This window comes from Danio aesculapii, chromosome 23, assembly GCF_903798145.1.
Source record: "Danio aesculapii chromosome 23, fDanAes4.1, whole genome shotgun sequence".
In the NCBI taxonomy this organism is placed as follows: Eukaryota; Metazoa; Chordata; class Actinopteri; order Cypriniformes; family Danionidae; genus Danio; species Danio aesculapii.
The window spans coordinates 16,788,353-16,804,482 of record NC_079457.1 but is presented as its reverse complement, the minus strand read 5'-3'; the positions used below and the strand labels follow the sequence as shown (position 1 = coordinate 16,804,482).

At 35.6% G+C, this 16,130-nt stretch overlaps 1 protein-coding gene across 1 annotated transcript; it reads left to right on the top strand.

Annotated features, from left to right (window-relative positions):
• The first annotated feature begins 554 nt into the window (after positions 1–554).
• On the top strand, positions 555–15,423 carry sh3bgrl2 (SH3 domain binding glutamate-rich protein like 2). The gene is made up of 4 exons (XM_056449219.1): positions 555–821; positions 12,213–12,398; positions 13,633–13,704; positions 15,200–15,423. Exons 1-4 carry the CDS (start codon positions 777–779, stop codon positions 15,212–15,214), a joined length of 318 nt encoding a protein of 105 aa, XP_056305194.1. The 5' UTR covers positions 555–776; the 3' UTR covers positions 15,215–15,423.
• The last annotated feature ends 707 nt before the right edge of the window (positions 15,424–16,130 follow it).

Here is a 16,130-nt window from a genome sequence, read left to right as displayed (position 1 = left end):
ATTTATTTACAACATTTAATTTTAGTTGGCTTTTTTTGTAGCCCCTCAATTAAACAAAGAAACAAAAGTTTACATTCAATTCGAAATTACTTCTCTGTCAAAGGCATTAACCCCTAAGCAACTCCCCATCCTTTTCCTTCTCTTTTCAGATGGCATGGCGGGCCAAACCAAAGGTTACCATGGGCCAACTTTTGCCTGCGGGCCCTACTTTGGGCACCTCTGGTTTACATTGTAGCCGAAGTTCCTGAAAACATGTCAAGAAGAGCAACTAACCAAGACTCCTATTCTCTATTTGTATTTTTTTTTTTTTTGTATTTTGTATTATATTTCTTATACTATGAAATTCAATAGAGCCCTAAAGGTTTCTAACATTTTTCAAATTATCTTCTTTTGTGTTCAACAGCAGAATGAAACTCATAAAATTTCGGAACCACTAAATAATGAATAGATTTAAATTTTGGTATGAACTATCCCTTTAATAACAACATTCATTTTTTCCCTGTGAGAAAAAGAAACTACATTTCCCATGATTCCCGTCTCGCGCTGGAGCCAGAGGATAAGCGCTGCCTCTGTGAGTGTGCGTCTCGGTCGCGGTGGAGTGAAGTGCACTGATGGAGCGCGAGCGGCTTTATTATAACACACGGGGCGCGCGCACTCACTTTAATTTCAAAGGGTGAAGCTGACGTCACGGCAGCTCCAAAGAAGTCTATAGAAAAAGAGAGAGCGCAACATTTCCTGGCCGTCATTCTGCTGTGAGAGGGCAAGTGAGGATTAGGATGGTCATCAGAGTATACATCGCCTCCTCGTCCGGATCCGTGGCGGTGAGTGAACATGTTTACATCGCACATTTCAGAGTTGCGTGTTGCATCAGTGTATTAAATTCTATTCTAAGGCTATAATATTTATATACCACGTTAAATAGATTATGTATTATTACCATACACTGAGTACAGCAACTTATAATGAAAGTAGCGCATTTGTGCTTTCGGCTATTTATGAAAATAAATGTCAATAATACATATTTGGCGTCTAGTCACTTTATGAACTTAGGCATATCTGGCAACCCAAGCTCTCTTGCATGCAATGTGTACCATGATAAGGGTCAAATGGCAATATTGTTATATTACAAACCATTTTTCTGAGTTATTATTTAGATATAAACTTGTATTTACTGTGCTTTCAACACACAGTGCAGAAAATTCTGGAAAAAATGTGAGTTATTGCAAATCTAAAATGGACTTTGTTACATAACCAGTGCCAAGATTTCTTCGGATTCCTGTCAAATGCTTTCCAATAGAGGCTCTAATGGTTATTAGATGTGGTTTATATTTTATATGACATAATCCAAAGATGTTGTCCGGCTCGAAGTACTGCAAACAGCCATAAAGCTTAGAGGTTGGACAAAGTGCATGTTTACAGTACGAACCAACCCACTGCCAACTCCAGTGCCACAATCGCTGGCATGCAGATCAGCTCTGTTTTAATCTCTCTGTTATGCAGCCTGCAGGAAAAACACAAGAAATGTTCTGATTCATTCAGACCATGGATTACATTTCAGCCTTTTAGAGAGCCGGTGCACTGACATTGATTTTTAGTTCTTTAAATGAGGAGATGGCTGTCTTGGCACTGGCAGGCAGGAGAGTTGATTTTATACTATTTTATCTGTATTTAATATCATTCATTCTGTGCTCTGCGGTTATCAGATGATGCTTGTGTAGTGACTCATTTGACAGCTCCGATATGGAGATGAAGCATGTGTTTTTTGGAGGTTAGCGGATAAAGAGCCAAGTACTTTCAGCATTGTAACCTAATAGTAGCAGAATGAGGTAATGATCTAAATGAGTTATGCACTGATTTCCGCTCTTACAACAAGACTGTTTACTCAAAAAAAGCTATTTTTAAATCTCTGCGCTTTCTGCTCTTTATGGACACAGTTTCTGCCATAGGAGGAAAAAAAACTCAGACATTTCTTTCAGTTGTGAGTTTGTCTCACAATTCTGACTTTTGTCCCTCAAAATTGTGTTTACTTCTTGCATCTTGATTTTTTTTGGTCAGATATAAACTCAAGTGTATAGTTTTTTTTTTTTCTAAATTCAAAGTTTATGTCTTTATTGCCAGTGCTCTATTTTAACAATCTAAGCGCAAAGTCTAAAGCGCAAACGCATTAAGGGCGTGTCCGAATGCACTTTTGCTATTTTAAAGACAGAAAAATACACTGCATGGTCTAACAGTGTTGTGCTTATTCTCTTAATGAGTTATGGGTGTGTTTTGAGCATAACGTGTATTAAATCAATCAGTCTCATTTCTCATTCCCTTTAAGAGTCGTTACTATTTACATGACAGAATTTGTAAGTGGAAAAACTGAATGCTTCACTAGTGAGAAAACAGTTAAACAGACCATCTGCAGCGCGAGAATAAAGAATGAGCCTCCTCCATTCAGCCTCTTTACTTTCACTTTACTTTACTCCTTTATTTTTAGTAGAAACTAACTCCACTAAAGACATCCATTAGTCTACATATTTAATTTAGTTTGTTAAGCGTTAAGATTTGTTTCAAAACTATTTCTAAATTCAGTTTTAATTTCCAGCAAACGAATAAATGAACAATAATAATGAAGTGTGGTCAAAAAACTGAGTTATATCCAAACACTCATCCTATTCGTATGCCCCATATGGTGATGCATACGTCTCCAGAACCTGACAGATGGACAAATCCAAATATAAATATGCATATAATAAATAATAATAATAACAATAATAACATTTTACAAATGCAAATTGTCATGAACAAACTGAAAAAGCCTCCCCGAGATGAGGCATGGAGGCAGTGGTTTTTATATTTATGTAGAAAATAATAATTAATAATTTTAATGCTTTATTTTTTCATAAGTAAAGATATTTGTGTATTGCTGTACATTCTGTGTGTATTAAGCAATGTGTAGGCGTTTGGACCCACATAGGAGAATAACAAACACGCTCTGTGCTAGACTTTAGACTAGCTTTTAGTTGTTCAATGGCACACTTAGTCCTTAAAAATAGCAACGCACCTACAACCCGCCTTAACACACATTTTTTTAGACCATGAGTCCACAACGTGGCACAAAACATGAAAATTACTGAGGGTGCACTTTCCCAATTCGTTTGAGAAGTGTGAGTGCTCTGAATCGGGCTGAGGTGCGGTTCAGTTGGCCGGTCCTGGCCCGTTTGGAAGAGGTGTGCCAGAGCACAGTTCAGTAGGGCTTTGGCGCAGTATGCTTGTAGTGTGAGTGCAAAGTGCGCCTAAGCCCGAAACTGAAGACACGCCATCACTTTTAGGGGACTGTATCACATGGATGATACCCCTCGCTGCACGTCAGCTACACCTTCAGGAAACCTCCTAATACCTGCAGCACAATGATTTTGGCATGGTTTAAGACAACTGTACCTAATGTGAGTGCGCCCTGAAAGTAAAACAATTCGCGACATTCACATCTTACGTCTTATTGTGCCAGGTGTATGATAGGTGTATGAGAGTTTATTCTCAGAATTCTGACTTTAAATCTTGCAATTAATTATCAATGTTTGCTGTCATGAATAATAAGTGTAGCATCTTCTCATTGGACTATTAGATAATGGATAAGTATGAGACACTGATCTATCATCTTATTACTAGTTAATTGCTACATCCCAAACTCTGATGTCTAAATTATATAAATTGTAAACTTGAAAGATGAAAAAACGCACACAAAAAACTAAATCATACACAACACAGTCACCTTTGTGAAAATATCAGAAAATCTAATTTAGCGTTTTATGTCCTTTTGACTTAGTTCCTGTTGGAAACTTGTGATTTCAGTCTCCATCCGGGTCACGACACCAAATTCAAGACATTTCAGAGTCGAAACTAGGAGACTCTTGCAGACTCTTGTAGACATTTTACGAAACGAGTCTCCCGGCTTGAGTTCTGAAAAATTCTACATTCCAAATGAAAGTTTATATGAAAAATAAGCTTTTTAAATTCAGTTGTGTCTTCTTTTGCTTTCAAACAAAGGCAAACATCTATTTTCATGCACTCACTCTTCTGTGGCAAACAAGATGAAAAATGAAGTGTCAGTTGCTGTATGTAATTACCGATGTGTGATGGTTAGACAGACTGACTGTGTGTGTTTGTCTCTGAGTGTTTACTCCATTTGCTGCAGAGATTTGCTATTTAACGTGTGTTTTGTGTCAAGATGTTTATGAGCAGTGAGTGAGGGTTGATGAAACCAGTCTGTATTTAAACGAGGACCTCCAGCCTGTTGTGGACTCTTAAAATGACAGTTTAGGATGAGAGCTTTTTTCATGTACAGCTACACAAACACACTCTGATTCACATTAGCTTTCATACGGTTCAGTCTGATGGGGATTATAAAGGTCAAACCCCTGACTAACCTTTTCCACTATTTCCACTCATCTACCTCCAACTGTTTCTCATTACACACAGGCTGTCCATGTGAAGGGCCGTACACTCTCAGTGATTTTCAGTCAGCTAAGCTCAGTGTTAGACAGTGATATAGGCTCAGGAAGTGTGCAAAGAAAGTCTGAGTGCTGAAAGTGCATTCAGCTCATTGATTCAGAACAGAATGACACACTCAACCTCACGGGAGTTTCCTTTCCTTAAAAGAAATGATGTACATTAAAAATAAAATACATTTAGATGCAATTTTGTTTTAAGTCATATCAGTAGCCTACAGAAATGAAATATAAATATTAGATTTAGACTGTTGCCTAATTGGATTAATGATAAACGTTTAAGAAACTTAAATGATAACTTGAGTTTTTGTTTGTACATACAGCCAAGCCCAAAATTATTCATGGCAAATTCTGACTTAAAGTTACTTTTATTTGACCAGCAAGTGTTTTTATTACACAGGCTTCTCCAAAAAGATAAGAGAATGTACAAGAGGCGTCATTGTTTTAATTTACATTTGAACAAAAACTTTAAGTCAGAATTTGCCAGGGGTATCAATTCTTTTGGCCTTGACTGTTCTAAATATTCACTTAGTTGACTTGTTTGTTATTGAATGTTATTGAAAAAAATTCTTCTTGAACAAAAAACATGACTCAGAGTTGTTTCATTCTTGAATGTATCTGCATTTTTGAACAAATCAGTTGAAATTTCACACATCATTCAACTTTAGTTCCTGAATTAGGGGACAATCACATCGAACACTCTTTTTGCGCTGAGAGGCACGTCTTTTGAATGATTTACTATCACTGCTTTGTGCACTGCTTATGCGCCCAGCACACCTCACATTTTAACTGCCTGCTGCGCCTGAGTGAAAATAGCGAGTTATGTCAGTCGTGTCTTTTCATTCTCCAATCAAATGAAACCAGAGACAGAGTTTCCGTTGAGGTGACTGCAGTGTTTGTGTTGTCTAGTACGGAGACTTTTGAAGATGGAGGAGAGACTTGTGATTGCTGTTTTGAGTTATGACTCAAAAACATGAGCTGTATGAGTCACAAATCCAAAATTTTACAATATCATTAAATATTAAAATTATACCAATGTCAACAGCATCACTCTCGCACAATAGGCAGCTGATTCAGTCGCTGCCTAGTGACACAAAACCTGTCAACATTGGGATGTGAAAATAAGGGATATCTAAAAAAAATTCTTTTTAATTACCCACCAAGATCGATGTTTAGATGTTGTTGTTGTTATTATTATTATTATTATTATTATTATTATTATTATGTGTATATGTCTGTTCAAACAAGCACCCAAAACCCAGAGTGTCCACTTTAACTCTGATTCAAATCATGTGTACAGAATCCATTTGGGAAACAGCATCTATTTCTCAATATGGAGCGTGTCTGACAGTCACGAACCACTACATGTTTTGAGGATTGCATAGAGGGGCAATGGCGTTTGAAATGGAAAGGAAGGGAATCCCGCTGTTTGCATATTTATTTCAAAGTGTTTTCATGCCTAAATAAAATGAAAACAGAACAGATTCACATTTAAGAGCAAGGAGCATCCTCTGGAGGTTTGGTGGTATGGTTTGCATGTAGGTTTGCCTTTAATGTTTATTGCCACCCTTCATAGAAACATTAAAAATATGGGAGAAATACGGGAAAATACCTTTACGGGATGGTAGCGGTATAGAATTGTAAAATACGGGAGAATCCTTGGAAAAACTGGAGGGTTGACTGGTATGCATAAAAGGCATCAACAAAAAAGGCAGTGTGGTGCACCTCGTGTTTTTAGTTTGATCGGCCCCTTAATCAGCATTTTTGAACAAACTTATTAAACAAGTCTTTCAACTAAACGTGCATGTTCTTTAGCTCCTGAATGAGTCTGTGTTTTTTGAACAAGGCTGAACAAATAATTAAAGTACACTCACTTCCTTGAGAGCTTTCATTCTTGAATGAATCTGTGGTTTTAAACAAACAAGTTAAACAAACTACTCACTCAGCTGACTTGTTTTAATTAATTAGAGAGTGTTTGATCAAACTGATGATCAATAAATGTTCCAACAATTCGCTCACTCACTCATCTTTTGCTTCTGATTAAACCAGCATATATTTTTTTAAAGAAGCAACTAAATTAATAAACTCAAACACAGTCAATGTCCCCGAAATAATGCTGTAGTGATATAACTTACTGAACAAGACAAGAGTTGATGATATATAGTTAACAATTGTCAAAAACATAGTTTAAACCTAACTATACCAAACTGTAGCAAGCATAAAGAAGTGCTCTTCTTACAACAATTCATATGGACAGATATTGTCCATGTCTTATGTTTAGAGGATAAAACAATAGCTTCTTTGTGTGTGTCAGCACTGGGCCGACACATGGCTAGAGCTGCTATTGTCTTGCTCTTTGTTTATCAGGGCAGGAGTTTTATAGAGCTTTTAAAAGACAGACATGACTGAATGTTTAAATTAGAGCTGCTCTTCCTTTAGACTGAATCTCACTCTTTTTTTCCAGTCAAACATGCGTGTTATATGTAATTCGCTCATAAATGCATCACTGATATGACTTATTATGCAGTAGTGCTTTCACTGTGCACAGGTGTGTGTGTGTGTGTTTAGTGACAGAATTTATCTAAACAGCTCTCCATGCATCAGCAACCCAGCAACATGGTCTGCAAAGTCAGCAGCGAGAGAGACAAAGATAGGCAAGGCAGGGCGAGGTAAGGCAGGGGACTTTTTGTACTCAATCTGTCCTCCTCCACAATAGAGACACATCCAAAAACACTCTCTCTCTCTGGACAGTACACTTTTTGGACGCCCTCTTGCACAGTTGTTAAACATACAGTGCTCAAACTAAAGAGGTTGTCAATGGAATCTGTTGAGGGTTAATGCATGGATACCATCAGATGAAAGATCACATATAGCTAATCCATTAGCTTAAGTGTTTGTGTGTGTACATGCTGTATGTTAATGTTAAAGTTTTGTTTTGTTTTAGTTCACTTAGCTTGTTTATAAGTTATTTGCAGTGTTGGGAAAGTTACTTTTAAAGGTAACTAGTTTTGTGACTTAGTTACTTTTTATGGTAAGTAATGGTTTACATAACTTTTGAGTTACTTTTGCGTTACTTTTTCCAAAGTGGCAGAGCCTTGATGTCTTTTCAGAACTTATAGGGGGTGTTTTAATAGAGGAGCTCTGCATTTACCAATGCACTGTATAACCTACACCCTCAGTTTCCTATAAAAACCATGAAATAATAATAATTTAGGATTTTATTTTGTGAGAACATCCTGATCCCAGAGCTACATGTGGCATACATACAGGTTATTGAATGTTTAAAGCAGTGTGTTTGCTATACTTTAGCCCTTTTTGTTTTGTTGTTTCCCATTTTCCTTTTCTTCAATGAGTTCAAAATAATGAGAATACTTCAATGTGACTGCATTCATTTTAATTCAACAATTTATTTTTTCAAAGCTAATTAATTAAAATACAAAATAACTTGCATTTGATTTCTGAAAAAATAACTCAAATATTATTACTTATAATATTTTATATTATAGGTGTGACGCAGTGGCACAGTAGGTAGTGCTGTCGCATTTGCTATTTACATGGCATACTTTGTTATGGAAAAACTGAGTGCTTCATTAGAGAGAAAACAGTTAAACAGGGCATCTGAAGTGCGAGGATAAAGAACAAGCCTCTTCAAATCGGCCTTTACTTTCTCTCTATCGTGGATAAGGAAACAGTATTGTACGCACAGACATCCATTAGTCTACAATTAATTTCGTTTGTCAAGCGCAAAGATTTGTTTCAAAACTATTTCTAAATTCAGTTCTAATTTCCAGCAAACAAATAAATGAAAAATAATAAGGAAGTGTGGTCAAAAAACTGAGTTATATTCAAACACACGTACTATTCTTATGCCCCATATGGTTCAAAACCTGACAGATGGACAAATCTAAGCTTGTTTACAATAAAACAAATATAAATCTGCATATAATAAATACTACTACTACTAATAATAATAATAATTACAACAACATTATACTAAAGCAAGTTGTCGTGAATAAACTGAAAGAGCTGCCCCGAGATAAAAGCATGGAGGCGGTAGTTTCATTTGTAAAGATATTTGTGTTTTGCTGTACATCCTGTGTGTATTAAGCAATGCGTAAGCGAGATGCACAACTAACACGCTGTTATTGTGCCAGGTGTATGATAGGGCCCAATATGTGTAGCTAGAATGTGAAAATGTGTTATACATTTTCTTTGATACAGCTTTTTTTAAATGTGTGGCATCAATTCCAGTCAGCATTGTTGCTGTTTTAAGAGGAAGATGCTTTTGAAAGGAATGCTATTTTTTGCTTCTCTCTGTGTCTGTCTTTAATACATTTGTGCTAGGAATTTTAAAAAGGTGTTTTTATACTTAGGAAAGTCTATGTTTGGCATTGTTGCACTGGAACACATCTCTTGAGTTTTTAAACGTACTATAGAGGCAGTCAGAGAGCCGAGTACAGAGGATGACAGACAGGTGGGAAAGATAAGGACAAAACATTTATTTAATGTTAGGAAAGGATTCAGAACACCAGACAGAAAACAGATGTTGAAGAAACTTTTGACCACACAAAGCGCAAAGCAAAGTCACATTCACACAAAGTCTGTAATTGTTCTTCCCTTTAAAATTCAGAATTTATATTCAGAATTCCCAGCTGTATGTTTTCCATTCACGTCAAATGCAATCAATACTCTTCCTCCTACATCTGGCTAATGGGGATTTCGCTGAGTACTTTCCATCTGTGTTTTTAGAATGGACATAAGGACACTTACACACACAGTTCATGTAGAACTATATAGGGGTTGGGTTATTTAAACTGACATTATCAAGTATGTCACAACCTGAAACAATACTTTGACAGCGTGATGCAGACTATTAGATTTGAGTTACAAAAACTGTTAATATTCAATGTATGATATTCAGTAATACCACGCAAACAAGAGCATAATTTCCTGAATATCAGCACATGAATTAATTGCAAATACTGATTTTATACAACAATTCAGCAAACAAGATTTTATGTTTAACATAAAGCGAGTTACATTTTAGACACAATACAATATCACCAGGTTGATTTACCAACAAAAAAGTTCCAAACAAATCTGAAGCCAAGCACTTGTGTCTCAGAGTTACACAGGTATTTCATTTCTAAATTAGTCCGTTTTTTAACAATTTTTGTGAATGAATAAATTATCCATTCATAAAGACAGTCGCTTGCTATATTTCTAAATCAATCATCTATGAACAAATAGTTTAAATGAATAATCAACGAATCAGTGAGACAGGCACTTGCCACTACCTACTGGCGGATTTAGTGTCATATTTCTTTATCCATCCTAGTACCAGCACAAAAACACATTCAGAAACATATCAACTAACTCCCATTACCATTAAAATATCACATATCCTTATAAGTGTATATTAATACATAGATACAATCAGTATCTGTCCTTAAGACCAAGCACATGTACGAACAATAAATGCACATACTCAAACCAATCCAGGGTATATACAGAAATCACAGAGTGAAATTCAAATCTCTTTTAAAGGTGCCCTATAATGAAAATCTGGGTATACCAAGGCATAGTAGAATAATAAAAGATTAGTAAAACAAAAAGGACATAGGCTACTGTGAGAAACCACTGTTTCCTCATTTTCATGTAAATTCCATGAGTGCAAAACCCCGGTGGACAACGGGCCAATCAGAAGACAAAACAAACTGTGACGAGACTCACGGGCCACGTCCTCCGCATTTGCATGTATGCCTACTTTAGGTCATTTATCCGGACCTGACGAGCAGCTATGTCATCAAGAAAGCACAACTCATATGCACCTCTGAGATCATAAAAAAAACACAAATTACACATTTATTCATCTCCACGCCGAAGAGGCATGAGGTATGTTTAATTACACCTTGTGTTAATTTATAGAAATTTGATACGTATGTTTCAACAAACACATACCGAATTGTGTCAAATCACTCAGCTCAAATGTCATATGTTCATGCAGAGGTTGATATTAATACCTGGCTCAAAATACAACGTGATACGTCTCTATCACTCTATTTGTCAGGTTTTATTATAAACTATCCTTTATCCTCAACAGATCTGGTGAGCAAAATAGGTTAACGTTACTCTGACTGGGTTTATATTTGTCCATGTTCAGCGTACATGCTTTGTGTGTGTCTGTAAGAGGGCGCATCAGAGCTGAGCTCATCAATATTCATGACACGAAACATATATGGTCAATAATGGACCTTCTGATTCTATGGGCATTTTATGGAGTAATAATTGAGCTCACAAAACCATCTCGAGTTTTTGTTTAATTTACCAAAGCTATAAACCTACTATGTGGATAGCAGAGCACAATTTAACTTATTAAACCAACGCAGAATGGCACCTTTAAGACCGTTTTTAAGACTGTATCTATACCCTTTAAGACCTCATCTTCACTTTAGGTTTCAACCGTTAACATTAGTGACATGTTAACTTACTCAGTGTTAAAAACGACTCCTAAACTAAAACGCTATTCATATACTGAATAAAAATGCTAATCCAGCAGGTGGCGCCTAAAACAGCAGGAATAATGGTGTTTCTATGGTTACTGCAGTAAACAAATCAGCCTGACCTCAAATCTAGGCAAGATTTTATAGATTTCATAAACTATGCAAAATGATAATCAGTTTAAATTCAGGCAAACTTTTGCATACTGATACAGAATTGAATGCCTTGTAAAATAGCATTTAAGACTTTTAAATACTTTTAAATTAATCTAAATTGACTCAAACTTTTAATACTTTTTAAGACCCAGCGGACACCCTGCAATCATTAGTAATTCCAATCTTACTTCCCACACAAACTTACAGGATGTCTGGAAATACGTTGCATAATGCCAGTCTATTGTCTTGGCTGTCTGCAATCAACATCTATATTGACAATCAAACATTGTAGTCATAGTAGAAGCCAGGAGGAGTTTGGTTTGATTCATCATGTCAGTGACACCTCATTCTAAAAATTGATACGGTGAAGATGACAGCATTATTACTGTTCATATCACTGTTTACAAGTTGCCAACAAACTGGACCATCTGACCAATCAAAGCAGAATAAGCGCCTAGAAACCACTGGATCTTTGAACTAATCACTTGTATGGATGTAAACCAATAGGAGACCACCGACAACAAAATTAAATATCTTTAAAATAGCATAATAGGGGAGCTTTAAAGGTTTCGTGAAGTGCTTTAAAATGTGCATTTTTATTTGATGTTTAGCATAATCTTAACTGAAAAAAGAAGAGAGGGTGGGACAGAGTAGCTCCTCCCCTTTTAAATAAAACAGCCAAAAGGGTTTTGTTTTTTATCACAGCCCTGCCAGTGAGAGTGATTGAGGTCAAGCACATCAAATGAAAAGCAAATATAATGCATCTTGAAGGGGGTGGGGCATTTCAGATAATAGAGAGCATCTGATTGGTCAAGATTTGATGAGAAACTGAAGTATGAGGTGACATGAAAAGAAAAAAATCTTTGATCCATTTGAGTGACAAACTTCATGCTTTACATGTTTATATCAGTTTTATATTTTCTAATTGCAAAATTTGTCACTGTTTTGTAGCACACTAGCTAATAGATATCCTTAAGACTAACAGACTGAAACTAACTTTATTTAAATTTCATGGGACCTTTAAAGCGCAGATCATTTAAAAGCACTTCAATGTGTGATCCCTCAGATGAAGAAACGTCAGCAGGCCATTGTGGGCTTTCTGGAGGCCAACCGGATAAGCTTTGAGGAGGTTGACATCACCATGCTGGAGGACCAGAGGCTCTGGATGTACCAGAAAATTCCTGAGGAGAAACGACCTGAAAAAGGCAATCCTCTGCCCCCTCAGATCTTCAATGGAGATGACTACTGTGGCGTGAGTCCGTCTTTTATTTTCATTACAAACTAATCTACATGCTATATATCAGACAGGTGATCTAACGTCTCCAATTAAACTATCATTAACATTCAAATATCTATTAGAAGCTAATTTATTGTTGGACACTTGCACGTTGGTTACATCTTTATATCTTCGTCAATATACCGCAGACCTCAATATAGTATTAATTGGTTCAGCAAATGTCTGATGGATTATGGAGGGGTTTGCTAAAGTAATACTGTGTTTCTCTCAGATAGTTCAATCGATGTTAAACTAAAAGCTCTCTGTCTGGTCAATGAGTCCGTGTTGGGCTGGTTTGAGAGGATGTTTATTAAAAATCAATACATGTAAACAAAGATCCATGGTGTACACTGTGGCACTGTTCCCTTTTTCAGCCAATTACATTCTAGTGTGGCATTTATTGTGTTTGCTTCAGCCAATCATATTAATTCATATATGTGCTGCAGGTTTGTGTGTTTTGTAGTAAGTTTTTTTGTCTAAAGAGTAAAAAGCAATAAAAGAAATCTTATATAAGGGGAAATATGCCACTAATTGTTCTAAAACATGACTTCAACTTTCCAAATATAATTTAATAATTAAATAAAAGGATTTGCATGCAAAAATTCACATTTACAACTACAAGGTCTATTACAGTTGTAGTGTAATCACTATAACACTTTAGCCATAAATGGTTAAAGAATCAAATACATTTTAAATCCTAAATTAGAAATTATTCATCCCTCAATGCTTGTGTTATGGACAGGTTTGTATATTTTATGAATGACTCGTAGCAGTAATGGTTAGATTTTGCTAAGAGCCCAAATGAACTGATCTAATCTCTAACAGTAATCCTGATTACTCTCAGACTCCACCCCTAACACCTCTCTTAGCCAACCAGAAGAGCAGATCCTCCTCCTGTACAACACATTACAGTGATTAACACTTTAGCACTTATAGAGGGAAAGAGGCATTCATTATTGTACATTAAGAGCTAGTGTTACATATTTTATTAAACAAAATATGGACAAAGTGCTTACGATGGATGGATGAATGGATGGATGGATTGATGGATGGATAGATTATTTATTAGAATCAAAAGTTTCTCTTAATTGGTTTTATGTTTTTATAAGTGGAAAATTATATCTATTTTTAAATATAAATAGAGGCAATCTGCAGAGTTACAGTTACTAAAAATAATCTCCTGAGTCATTATCATTTGATCATTTTGCAGGATTATGAAGATTTCTTCCTGTCTAAAGAGACGAACACAGTGTTCTCATTCCTCCGTTTGCCCTCTGTAAAGGTACAAACACTCCCACTTCTCTTTTAATAACTTCACCGTCCAGCACAGCTCAACATGCTTAAAACAAAACCCATTAATTTAAGAAGCAAAGTGTGTTCGATACTAAACCTGTTTTCAGAGAATATATTTTGCATACACTTTGTTTTTCTTACCCAATTAGCTGCTTTTGGCTAGCTTTATCAATTACCAAAATTCTGCTAATTTAAAAATAAATAAATACATTTAAAAATCACTCAAAATGTGATCCAATTTTTAAAATTGCATTTATTGGTAAGCAAGCAAAATATTCCAAAAACTCAAGCATGCTTGAATTTCTTCAGTGAGAGTACTTGTATAGTGCATATCACACACACTGTAAAAAAAAGTTGACTCAACTTAAAATTAAGGCAAAAAACTTCAGAACATTTTTGAATTTACTTAACTAAAATCGATTCAAGTGAAAGGATTGCATCCAAAGTTGAGTCAACTCAAAAACGTCCTGAAGTTTGTTGCCCTAAAATTTTAAGTTGAGTCAACTTTTTTATTACAGTGCAGTTTTGGTGTTATATTAAGTTATATGGTTATATACTGAGTGTTATTATCATTTCTGTTTGTTTTATGCTTTTTTATTCTAAATATACCATAATATTTAAAGCACTTGTTGTGGAGATGGACATGAGTCAGAAATGTTGGCATTTCTGTGTGGAGTTTGCATGTTCTGTGTTCGTTTGGGTTTCCTCTGGGTGCTCCGGTTTCCCCCACAAGTCCAAAGACAAGCGGTTTAGGTGAATTGGGCAGACTAAATTGTCCTTAGTGTATGTGTGTTAATGACAGTATATGGGTGTTTTCCAGTAATGAGTTGCAGCTAGAAGGGCATCTGCTGCGTAAAATATATGCTGGATAAGTTGGCGGTTCATTCCGCTTTAGTTATGGTAAAGATTAAAAATAAGTTTCGTTTTTGACTGATTGTTTTGCTACACAGATATTAATTTAGCATTACCTGATATGCTTTTTTGACTCTCATAGTAATATTTATGATTGACTTGCATTATGAAACACCATTATGTTTATGAAACCCCAGAAACACAGCTAAAATTTTCTTTCAAATTCTACAGAAATGAAAAAAGTCACATAGATTTTGTATGGTCTAAGGGTGATTAGGTTAACAGCAAATTGTCATTTTCGTGAATGATTTTATGAATGCTCTGTGAACAATTTCTTTAATATGCCATAAATGGATGCAGTACCACAAAAATATAAAATACCAAAAAAATACACTACACAATCCACATGAACATCACCAGTTTTAAAACAACTTTCTTTCGCAATCAAATAAGAAAAAATTGATGTATTCAATATATATTCTGTGATTCTAAGTCAATTTAGATATATGTATTTATTTTATATAATAGTATCGGCAAGACAAAAATTATGATTATTAATCTCTTTTTTAGCTGGCTTCACAGTGGTTTAATGTGATATTATTAAGTGGATTAACATCTCTTTTGCCCCACAGGACTCTGAATCCTAGACTGCGTTGGTGACATTTCCATAGACTGAAACTGTGCTATTGCCTCTCTCCTGTCGTGTAACTCTCGTCCCGGACTGAAGCCCTCACTGCCAGCGATGCTTTTGCCAAACACACGCTGCCCTCCAGCTTTCTCCATTCATAAACACACACACGCACAGGGTGGTCAATGTTTTCTATGCCTAATTAAATATTTATATGTGTTGCTGTTATTCTTTGTTTCATTTGTTGTACACCTGTTGCATGAAAAGCATATTTTGCTTTTTATAACACAATACAGGGATTGAAGATTGAGTTTATAGATGTGTGTTAGAATTGTGTCGTAATCAATACATGAAGTTCTAAATGTCTTGTAAATTGTTTTTTGTTTCACTCCCAAAAAATGAAAATTTACTCAGCACCCAGCAAACAATTTTGTGTTTAATAGACATCTAAACATAGACAGCTTGGCTAAAACAAGACTAAACTTGAGCTGTCAGTAAAGAAATCTAATAGTCATCTAAGAATAGCCCAAAACTAGACTAGTCATCAAATAGACAGAATGGACAGACTTTATATGTGTAGTCATTCGTTTTTATTTATTTGATGGCTAGTCTAGTTTTGGTCTATTCTTAGATGTCTATTAGATTTTTCACTGACAGCCCAAATTTAGCCTTGTTTTAGCCAAGACTATGTTTAGACGTAGACATCCATTAGACATCTTTTAAAAACAAAAATTGCTTGCTGGGCATTTAAATCACCCTTACATCGTTTAAAACCTCTATGATATATAGTTTATTTGTCTGTTGAACACAAAAGAAGATGTTTAAAAGAATATTGGTAACTGGTAGGCCTTGAAAACAATAGTAGGAACAAATATAGCCAACTAGAATTTTCATTTTTGGTTGAACTTTCACTTTAAGGAGCTCAAACAGACCGG

Excerpts from the sequence above, each read along its gene's own strand:
- sh3bgrl2 (XM_056449219.1), top strand. The coding sequence starts at position 777 with ATGGTCATCAGAGTATACATCGCCTCCTCGTCCGGATCCGTGGCG. Across the intron at positions 822-12,212 it reads CCTCGTCCGGATCCGTGGCG|ATGAAGAAACGTCAGCAGGC; the intron begins GTGAGTGAACAT and ends GTGATCCCTCAG. Across the intron at positions 12,399-13,632 it reads ATGGAGATGACTACTGTGGC|GATTATGAAGATTTCTTCCT; the intron begins GTGAGTCCGTCT and ends ATCATTTTGCAG.